Raw genomic sequence first — 12,149 nt, 5'->3', positions numbered from 1 at the left:
TAGCACTACATGAAACTGTGGCATGAAACAACTAACATGAACTATGGCATAGAACAACATGAAACTGTGGCATGAAACAACTAACATGAACTATGGCATTGAACAACATGAAACTGTGGCATGAAACAACCAACATGAACTATGGCATAGAACAACATGAAACTGTGGCATGAAACAACTAACATGAACTATGGCATAGAACAACATGAAACTGTGGCATGAAACAACTAACATGAACTATGGCATAGCACAACATGAAACTGTGGCATGAAACAACTAACATGAACTATGGCATAGAACAACATGAAACTGTGGCATGAAACAACTAACATGAACTGTGGCATAGCACAACATGAAACTGTGGCATGAAACAACTAACATGGGGCGGCATGGCGTAGTGGGTAGAGCAACCGTGTCAGAAACCTGAGGGTTGCAGGTTCGCTCCCCGCCTCTTACCATCCAAAATCCGCTGCCGTTGTGTCCTTGGGCGGGACACTTCACCCTTTGCCCCCGGTGCCACTCACACCGGTGAATTGAATGATGAATGATAGGTGGTGGTCGGAGGGGCCGTTGGCGCAAATTGCAGCCACGCTTCCGTCAGTCTACCCCAGGGCAGCTGTGGCTATGAAAGTAGCTTACCACCACCAGGTGTGAATGAATGATGGGTTCTACATGTAAAGCGACTTTGGGTACTTAGAAAAGCGCTATATAAATCCCAGTTATTATTATTATTATTATGAACTATGGCATAGCACAACATGAAACTGTGGCATGAAACAACCAACATGAACTATGGCATAGAACAACATGAAACTGTGGCATGAAACAACTAACATGAACTATGGCATAGCACAACATGAAACTGTGGCATGAAACCAATAATGACGCCAGGACGACTGACTGGCAAAAGTGGGCTTAAATCATGTCTTTTGATTGGAAACAGGTGCGTGTACCGAACACCAGAGGCAGGTGAAAATCATAAGTCGCCATGGTAACTAAAACAAACAAGGGTGCACACAAAAACAGGAACTTTTGGAGTCTAAAACTAACAGAACATAACAAAAACATGATCCGGACCACGGATCATGACAAAAGAGGTCTGCACCAATTTTCACTTGCACACGCAGTCTTAGTAAATCGTACGCAACACGCCCACTAAGAGCACACACTATTTTATAGATTGCACACGCTGTTAAGTGCATGGTATTTAGATCTTAGTAAATCAGGCCCATAGTGCTCTCTGGAAATGTGTCCCCCAGAACATTCTAGTCAAATATCCCTGCCTTAAGAAGGAGCGCTGGATGAGGAGTTGACAGCCCGGGCTTTTAGCTCAATGCCTAACGCGCTTGACTCTCATTCAGAGGACCCAGGTGGAGCAGAAGCGGGGGCTGGACCTTGTGGCGATGCAAATCAGCATAATGACAAATACTATTTTCTGGCTGTACATGTGACACTATTTTTCGTCCATTCTGTAATTTAGCGTGTACATGAAAGTGGTCCAGAGTCTTCTTCCCCGACAGATTCATAATGATCGGAACAAAAAAGCAGCAGAAAAATACTTCCAACACAGTTTCTCACGTCTGGTGTTTGTTTTTTTTTTAAGCCTTTTGCGTTTGTTTACTTTACCTGACACAGCAGAGGCACCCAGACGTGGACAAGTGGCAAAAATACAGAATATTTTTCATGGGATTAACAAATGAGTGAAGTATTATCCTTGACACTCCTCAACAAGCAGCGCGAGAGCAGGAGCGGAACATTAAAAGTCAGGCTGCTGTTCAGCCTCCTTGGCTAATTGAGGCATATTGAGGGTTTGATGGGTCAGGGACTCATCAATCAATAGCAGACTTATATTTCCACTGAGAATGATGTCCTCCTCATTACCCTGTGGCCCTGGATGCTCTTCAGCAGATTAACTGTCTCTGTTGCTTCTTTACCAGCACACCTTCCCTTCAACACCTTGTTTTATTCCAAAAAGTCTGCAGATTATTTACTGCTGTTTACTGTCGGAGGGAACGGGTCCGGGAGAAAGACGACACAGGCTCGGCCGTCGGGCCCCGCTGGTACCTGCTCGGCCTGCGACTGTCCGTCTCCTGAATGCGGGGCTCCGTGTTGAAGTGCAGGTGAGCGTGGCAGTAGTCCAGCACTGACTGCTCGCAGCCGTACGTCATGGCTCTCAGCTGCAGCGGTATCTGGAAAAAGCACAGAAAGAGGAGACCGACTCACTCACTCATTTCAACATTTTGTCCGATATTTGAAATTGGCTTAATTCGCTGGTGGCGCCGCACCGTCATTAATGCAGTCTTGGCTGGCGATACGGAGCACGCCCGGAGACCTGAAATATTCCAACTTTCAGCGGGGATGATTTATATGCAAGATGAAAGCCTTGAGCAAAGGGTGCACACATACTCACTGCCCTCCTTTAAATGGAATCAAGGCTCTTTTTAGAAGGGAGTGCTTATTACGTTACCAGCACTTGGCTGATTCCAATACTCCCTTGCAGGTTTACGTGCTCGTGAGGTCGGAATTGTGTCGATTAAATGACATAATGCATCTTCTGATATGTGGACAAATAACATTGAGGATATGCAAAACATGCAGTAAATACATACAAAAGTCCCAAGCAGCATTGCAGCAGTCATTTTGCATCATTATTAGTACGGTACGTGCAGTCATTTTGCATCATTATTAGTACGGTACGTGCAGTCATTTTGCATCATTATTAGTACGGTACGTGCAGTCATTTTGCATCATTATTAGTACGGTACGTGCAGTCATTTTGCATCATTATTAGTACGGTACGTGCAGTCATTTTGCATCATTATTAGTACGGTACGTGCAGTCATTTTGCATCATTATTAGTACGGTACGTGCAGTCATTTTGCATCATTATTAGTACGGTACGTGCAGTCATTTTGCATCATTATTAGTACGGTACGTGCAGTCATTTTGCATCATTATTAGTACGGTACGTGCAGTCATTTTGCATCATTATTAGTACGGTACGTGCAGTCATTTTGCATCATTAATAGTACGGTACGTGCAGTCATTTTGCATCATTATTAGTACGGTACGTGCAGCCATTGGCGATGACAATAATTACATTTAAATGACAAAGACATATTTACCGGCTTGGGAAACATGCTTACTTTATCAATTCTTAGACAAGTTATGACATACATTCATACTTGCCAACCTTGAGACCTCCGATTTCGGGAGGTGGGGGGGTGGGGGGGTGGGGGCGTGGTCGGGGGTGGGGCGGGGTCTGTGGTTGGGGGGCGTGGTTAAGATATATCTATAAGAAATACTTGACTTTCAGTGAATTCTAGCTATATATATGTATATATTTTATTACATATATATATATATATATATATATATATATATATATATATATATATATATATATATAAATATATATATATATATATATATATATATATATATATATATATATGTCTTAAATATATATATATATATATATATGTATATATATATATATATATATATATATATATATATATATATATATATATATATATATATATATATATGTCTTAATAAGGTTATCCAAAAAATAGTGCTCGATACCGTAGTAGAGCGCAATATATGTATGTGTGGGGAAAAAAAAAAAAAAAAAAAAAAAAATCTCCTGATGATTGAGGGTACCCCCCCTCATGAAACAGGCCTGTAGAGATGAAATAGTCTTGTGATTTTTTTCCCCACACATACATATATATATATATATATATATATATATATATATATATATATATATATATATATATATAGATATATATAGATGTATATAGATGTATATATTTTATTACATATATATATATATATATATATATATATATATATATATATATATATATATAGATATAGATATAGATGTATATATTTTATTACATATATATATATATATATATATATATGTAATAAAATATATACATCTATATAGCTAGAATTCACTGAAAGTCAAGTATTTCTTATATATATATCTTAACCACGCCCCCAACCACATACCCCGCCCCACCCCCGACCACGCCCCCACCTTCCGAAATCGGAGGTCTCAAGGTTGGCAAGTATGAATGTATGTCATAACTTGTCTAAGAATGTGTGTATATATATATGTATACATATATATATATATATATATATATATATATATATATATATATATATATATATATATATATATATATATATATATATATATATATATATATATATATATATATATATATATATATATAATAAAAGAAATACTTGAATTTCAGTGTTCATTTATTTACACATACACACACATAACACTCATCTACTCATTGTTGAGTTAAGGGTTGAATTGTCCATCCTTGTTCTATTCTCTGTCACTATTTCAGAACACACACATTATACAAATATACATTATAAAAATCAATAAGAAAACGGGAGCTCTAATTTGGGAGTCTGAATTAGGATCAGAAGTTCCTATACAAACATTGCGCACTCACGTCGCCTTTTTGTATTGATTACTGCAGCTGTGCACTGGATTCATTCACAAATACAAACTTCAACTCACAAACACTTTAGAGTTAGGCTCCACCATCAGAATGTGTACTTCAACTTATAAAGATCACATGGATATTATTCAGTGAGTTGATTCACCAAAACTAACCTGTTATACAGGAGGACAAAGCACACAGGACGTTTCAATTGTTCACAGACTGGTCGCGCTCATCAGAATGACAAGGCACTTCCGGTCTGCAGGTGATAGCATTCAATTGGGAAGAAACGCCCTACTGCCCCCTACTGACCAATGTGAATACTGATAAATGTGTAATGACAGCTTTAAAAACGAATTCAAACCACAAAATAAAATAAATAAATCAACAATAAAATGTGACACATTATGGGTGGGTCACATATGCATGTACAGTAGATGGCAGTATTGTCCTGTTTAAAAGTGTCACAACATTGCTGTTTACGGCAGACCAACTGCTTTACGTGGGACGAAAACTTGACTGTTGTTGTTGTGTGTTGTTACCGCGCTGGGAGGACGTTAATGAAACTGCCTAACATTAAACACACATAAGAAACCAAGAACTCGCCCTCGATCATTAGCTGTTTATATGGTGGGAAAGCGGACGTGAGAACAGGCTGTCAACACGTCACTCAGGTCCGTATGGAGCTGGAGGGGGCGTGGCCTCCAGCTCCGCCTGAATTTCGGGAGATTTTCGGGAGAAAATTTGTCCCGGGAGGTTTTCGGGAGAGGCGCTGAATTTCGGGAGTCTCCCGGAAAATCCGGGAGGGTTGGCAAGTATGCATACATTATACTGTAGGCTAATCCAATATACAATTGCTAATAGTATAGGTTCATCCCTAAAAAGTCCATGGGAAAAAAATCCAAAATAAATAGCAAAAATTATAGACTTGGAAAAGCGACTTGACATCAAAGTCGCACACGAATCGCACACAGTATGTGAAACTAGGCGAGCACATTTCTGCCACGCTCACCATCAACACCGGTGCCCCACAGGGTTGTGTGCTAAGCCCTGTGCTCTTCACCCTCTTCACACATGACTGCATAGCCTCTTCAACATCCAATCTCACTGTCAAATATGCCGACGACACCACGGTCATCAGCAACAATGAAGAGACAGCATACAGTGCAGAAGTCCAACAGGGTGTGCTAACAATAACTTGGTTCTTAACACTAACAAAACCAAAGAACTAATTGTAGCCTCCCCAGGAAAGGACAGAACAAACACTCTCCACTTTTAATTAATAACAATCTTGTAGAAAGGGTCAAACATTTCAAATTCTTATGGGTGAACATAACAGAAGATCTATATTGGGACATTAACACTGCTTCTACAGTCGGAAAGCCCCAACAACGTCTTTTTTTTTTGAGGAAACTAAAATGCGCAAACATTTGGCAGAAATCAATGGTAAACTTTTACAACTGTGCCATCAGCAGTGTCCTCACTTACGGCTTTTTAGTGTGATTTGCTAGCTGCACTAAAGCGAACCAACAGGCCCTCCAGCGAGTGGTTAAAGCGGCGGGTAAAATTACAAGGACGATACTCCCAGAGATGAGTGCCATGTACACAACTCGCTGCCTAAAGCGAGTACATAACATCCTGAAGGACAGATACCACCCAGCACATGGCCTCTTCAACCTGCTACCCTCTGGAAGGAGGTATAGATGGATTGGCGCCAGGACCACCAGAATGTCTCACAGTCTGTATCCCCAGGCTGTGAGACTGCTAAATGAACAGCCCCCCCGACCATCTTATTACCTCACTCTTCACCACCTCAATAATTGTGCTCTGGACATTGCATTGCTGCAACTTCAACGTAACACCCATCAGACATCTGACTGTTCCCACCCCCACGCCCCTTATGTATGTGACCCCTTACCAACTAGCAAGGATTCTGACCCTAATAGACCGGTTATATGCCGATGCATGAATCAGAATCAGAATCAGAAAATACTTTAATAATCCCTGAAGGGAAATTAAGATTTTCAGCACAATCCCATTCAAGAGCAGACAAACATTACAGGGAGACAGAACAGGATCAAACATTAACTCATAGCCATAGCACACATAAGCACGTGTGTAAGAGGGAAACTTCAAAGAACACAAAAGACATTAAAGACATTAAAAGAGCAGATCTGATTCAACCAGCCACTTCTACATACAGCTACAAAAAAATAAATAAATAAAACATATACACTGTGATGGCCTCTGCGGCGTTCCACACCATCGTCTGCTGGGGTGGGGGGTGCATGGTCAGAGACATGAGCAGACCCAACAAAGCAACCAAGAGATCCGACTCCACCCTCGGCCGTCCACTAACTCTCGGCCAGTGTCCAGTCCGCATGGATGAGCGAGGATGCGTCCAAGGAGACCGAGGTGTACGATACCTGCTCATTCAGCCAAGACACTGTGAAGCTTGTCCGTCCCGGAGCTCAGCACCAGCTCCGCAGTCCTGTCTCTTCATCCACATCTCCTCCAGTCTCTCCAAACGGACTCTGGTGTGGCAGAGACCCAGCAGCTGGTCTCCATGGCCAAAAGGCTCCCGGGAGGCAGATCCAGAAGTTCACAAAAAAGAACCGCAGAAGTCAGGAAAGTGCCACCCCTTGTCACACAGTCCCAAAGGGTCCCCAACCAAAAGGCAAAACCCCCCCACATGAAAACAAGAAGGAAACCTGTCTTCACGAAGTGTCGTCGTGTTTGGGGTAAAATAATCTTTTACAAATCAACTGTAAATAATCAAATGTATATCCTTGTTCTTATGCTTTCTGATCTCTCTATGTTCTCTGCTCGCTGTACATATCCTACCAAGTCAGACCTACACTGTTTCAATGTCCATTTCTCAGATGATATAATGGTTGATGACTGAAATATGCTGATAGCAACCCAACCTAACCCACCCAACCCCCTCCACATCCCACCCCCCGGATTATAAATAATGTAAATAATATACTCTGATGATGAACTTGTGTGATGACTGTATTATGATGATAGTATATATTTGTACCATGAATTGATTAACGTGGACCCCGACTTAAACAAGTGGAAACACTTTTTCGGGTGTTACCATTTAGTGGTCAATTGTACGGAATATGTACTGTACTGTGCAATCTACTAATAAAAGTCTAATAAAAACTGTATTCATCCTCACACACGACAGCTGGCAACACTTAATATGACAAAGAAGAGGAAGCTCACTATCAGAATGAGAAGAATGACAGACACAAACAATAACAGGATATCATATAATGCTCAACATAATGTATAAGCAATGCATCATTTCAGTTGTCAGTTATTAGATAGCAATGTTTCTTTTGATGGGGACATCCATCATATTATTTGTTCTTTGTTGAAATATCATACCAGGAACCAGGCTTCTCAAAGCCCTCGCACGGAAAAATCACTGCTCATATATCTATTATTAAATGTTCCGTCTAGGATTATTTGCTAGAATCACAAAAGGATTTGTTTAAAACTGAATTGGATTCCCCCAATTTATGTGTATATTGGTCAGGATTAACGAAGCCCTCAGCACTCCAATCTGGCTTTGGTAGTCCTTTGCTTAAATAGGAGGCTTTGTTGCAAACACCTTTTCTGTCCATGTCTGAACTTTGCACAACCCTTTAGAAGAACTTATTAGGAAATCACCAAGAAGGAACGTACAGATGTAAAATAGGTCTGTCTTAATCCATATTAACGATGGATTCTGATGCGTCATCTATGTTGCTGCTTCTTGATCTTAGCGCTGCTTTCGATACCGTCCATCATAATATTTTATTAGAGCGTATCAAAACACGTATTGGTATGTCAGACTTAGCTTTGTCGTGGTTTAACTCTTATCTTACTGACAGGATGCAATGCGTCTCCCATAATAATGTGACCTCGGACTATGTTAAGGTAACGTGCGGAGTTCCTCAGGGTTCGGTTCTTGGCCCTGCACTCTTTAGTATTTACATGCTGCCGCTAGGCGACATCATACGCAAATACGGTGTTAGCTTTCATTGCTATGCTGATGACAGCCAACTCTACATGCCCCTAAAGCTGACCAACACGCCGGATTGTAGTCAGCTGGAGGCGTGTCTTAATGAAATTAAACAATGGATGTCCGCTAACTTCTTGCAACTCAACGCCAAGAAAACGGAAATGCTGATTATCGGTCCTGCTAAACACCGACATTTATTTAATAATACCACCTTAACATTTGACAACCAAACAATTACACAAGGCGAATCAGTAAAGAATCTGGGTATTATCTTCCACCCAACTCTCTCCTTTGAGTCACACATTAAGAGTGTTACTAAAAACGGCCTTCTTTCATCTCCGTAATATCGCTAAAATTCGTTCTATTTTATCCACTAGCGACGCTGAGATCATTATTCATGCGTTCGTTACGTCTCGTCTCGACTACTGTAACGTATTATTTTGGGGTCTCCCTATGTCTAGCATTAAAAGATTACAGTTGGTACAAAATGCGGCTGCTAGACTTTTGACAAGAACAAGAAAGTTTGATCATATTACGCCTATACTGGCTCACCTGCACTGGCTTCCTGTGCACTTAAGATGTGACTTTAAGGTTTTACTACTTACGTATAAAATACTACACGGTCTAGCTCCGTCCTATCTTGTCGATTGCATTGTACCATATGTCCCGGCAAGAAATCTGCCTTCAAAGAACTCCGGCTTATTAGTGATTCCCAGAGCCCAAAAAAAGTCTGCGGGCTATAGAGCGTTTTCTATTGGGGCTCCAGTACTATGGAATGCCCTCCCGGTAACAATTAGAGATGCTACCTCAGTAGAAGCCTTTAAGTCCCATCTTAAAACGCATTTGTATACTCTAGCCTTTAAATAGCCCCCCTGTTAGACCAGTTGATCTGCCGTTTCTTTTCTTCTCTCCTCTGCTCCCCTCTATCCCTTGTGGCGGGGGGGGTGGGCACAGGTCCGGTGGCCATGGATGAAGTGCTGGCTGTCCAGAGTCGGGACCCGGGGTGGACCGCTCGCCTGTGCATTGGCTGGGAACATCTCTGCGCTGCTGACCCGTCTCCACTTGGGATGGTGTCCTGCTGGCCCCACTATGGACTGGACTCTTACTATTATGTTGGATCCACTATGGACTGGACTCCCACAATATTATGTCAGACCCACTCGACATCCATTGCTTTCGGTCTCCCCTAGAGGGGGGAGGTTACCCACATATGCGGTCCTCTCCAAGGTTTCTCATAGTCATTCACATCGACGTCCCACTGGGGTGAGTTTTTCCTTGCCCTTATGTGGGCTTTGTACCGAGGATGTCGTTGTGGCTTGTGCAGCCCTTTGAGACACTTGTGATTTAGGGCTATATAAATAAACATTGATTGATTGATTGGTTTACTTTCTGCCAATTGTTGAGAGAAGAGGGCATTGTGGGCTTGTTTTCGTCCAATTAATAGAATGGTAAAAGTAAAGGGTTGAAGCAATCAGCCTTTCCAGTCTGTCCTAAGACTGTAGTCGGCAAAACACATGTAACCTTTATCTCAACATTTCTTGCCTGTTTGGATTCCAAATTGCCAAGCTGTGCTCCAAAGGTATCATAAAATAAACTAAACTGCAATTACTTAGACAATAAACTGTTTTTTCCCCCCATCACTGTTAAGCACTTGTGACTACACAGCCGACACATCTGTAAACACATGAATAAATGGCACTCCTTTGGTGAGTCGTATTATGAAAGACTTTGATTGGACTAGACAACACAACATCATTTCAATTACAAAGCCTCTCATGTACTTTAGAAAATAAATGATATGCTCTTGACTGGCTAAGATATCCATTGGGATTTTATGGTTGGGTGCCACTTAGAATTACTAATGTAACCATTCATTGGTATTATATTCCTAACACATATATGTGCCTTCCGGAAGATAGAGATCCACCCAACATTGTTTGAAAAGGCAATATGTTGATGCTAGGAAAAAGAAAACATTGGATTTAAGGACAACAGACTTTAATTAAGTTTAGCACCTTAATGATTAGGACCTTAAATGTCATTCAAGTCTTGGACTTAGACAAACTTTAATGATCCACAAGGGAAATTGTTCCACACAGTAGCTCAGTTACAAAGGATGGAAAGTGTAAGGTATAAAGTAGACTAAAAATGTACCATAGTAGCAAAATAAAATATAACATTTATGTAATATTTACATATTACATATACAGTATATGATATATACTGATATATTATATGTTTATATGGTAAACGTCTTCCTATGAGGAAGCAGTGCCTGGGGAGTCTGTGGTGGGCTCTCCTATTTCTGGGGCTGAGGTTGCTGAGGTAGTTAAAAAGCTCCTCGGTGGCAAGGCCCCAGGGGTAATTGAGATCCGCCCGGAGTTCCTTAAGGCTCTGGATGCTGTGGGGCTGTCTTGGTTGACAAGACTCTGCAGCATCGCGTGGACATCGGGGGCGGTACCTCTGGATTGGCAGACCGGGGTGGTGGTTCCTCTATTTAAGAAGGGGAACCGGAGGGTGTGTTCTAACTATCGTGGGATCACACCCCTCAGCCTTCCCGGTAAGGTCTATTCAGGTGTACTGGAGAGGAGGCTACGCCGGATAGTCGAACCTCGGATTCAGGAGGAACAGTGTGGTTTTCGTCCTGGTCGTGGAACTGTGGACCAGCTCTATACTCTCGGCAGGGTCCTTGAGGGTGCATGGGAGTTTGCCCAACCAGTCTACATGTGTTTTGTGGACTTGGAGAAGGCATTTGACCGTGTCCCTCGGGAAGTCCTGTGGGGAGTGCTCAGAGAGAATGGGGTAACGGACTGTCTGATTGTGGCGGTCCGCTCCCTGTATGCTCGGTGCCAGAGCTTGGTCCGCATTGCCGGCAGTAAGTCGGACACTTTTCCAGTGAGGGTTGGACTCCGCCAAGGCTGCCCTTTGTCACCGGTTCTGTTCATAACTTTTATGGACAGAATTTCTAGGCGCAGTCAAGGCGTTGAGGGGATCTGGTTTGGTGGCTGCAGGATTAGGTCTCTGCTTTTTGCAGATGATGTGGTCCTGATGGCTTCATCTGGCCAGGATCTTCAGCTCTCACTGGATCAGTTCGCAGCCGAGTGTGAAGCGACTGGGATGAGAATCAGCACCTCCAAGTCCGAGTCCATGGTTCTCGCCCGGAAAAGGGTGGAGTGCCATCTCCGGGTTGGGGAGGAGATCTTGCCCCAAGTGGAGGAGATCAAGTACCTCGGAGTCTTGGTCACAAGTGAGGGAAGAGTGGATCGTGAGATCAACAGGCGGATCGGTGCGGCGTCTTCAGTAATGCGGACGCTGTATCGATCCGTTGTGGTGAAGAAGGAGCTGAGCTGGAGGGCAAAGCTCTCAATTTACCGGTCGATCTACATTCCCATCCTCACCTATGGTCATGAGCTTTGGGTTATGACCGAAAGGACAAGATCACGGGTACAAGCGGCCGAAATGAGCTTCCTCCGCCGGGTGGCGGGGCTCTCCCTTAGAGATAGGGTGAGAAGCTCTGTCATCCGGGGGGAGCTCAAAGTAAAGCCGCTGCTCCTCCACATGGAGAGGAGCCAGATGAGGTGGTTCGGGCATCTGGTCAGGATGCCACCCGAACGCCTCCCTAGGGAGGTGTTTAGGGCACGTCCAAC

General features: G+C 42.6%; 1 protein-coding gene across 2 annotated transcripts in view; it reads right to left on the bottom strand.

Annotated features, from left to right (window-relative positions):
* Positions 1-1,274: 1,274 nt before the first annotated feature.
* The window catches only part of LOC133622900 (leucine-rich repeat transmembrane neuronal protein 4), a 206,736-nt gene continuing 195,861 nt past the window's right edge, over positions 1,275-12,149 (bottom strand). The window contains exon 3 of one of the 2 annotated variants that reach the window (XM_061985739.2): positions 1,275-2,189. In XM_061985739.2, the coding sequence (XP_061841723.2) occupies positions 1,998-2,189 (192 nt within the window). In that variant the 3' untranslated portion in view covers positions 1,275-1,997. The remainder of the gene's footprint in view (positions 2,190-12,149) is intronic. The other variant, XM_061985740.2, reaches the window with a different exon arrangement.

Source organism: Nerophis lumbriciformis, linkage group LG12 (genome assembly GCF_033978685.3).
Source record: "Nerophis lumbriciformis linkage group LG12, RoL_Nlum_v2.1, whole genome shotgun sequence".
Taxonomy (NCBI): Eukaryota; Metazoa; Chordata; class Actinopteri; order Syngnathiformes; family Syngnathidae; genus Nerophis; species Nerophis lumbriciformis.
Note: the sequence above shows the minus strand (reverse complement) of the source record. Positions and strands in the feature narration are given on the sequence as shown.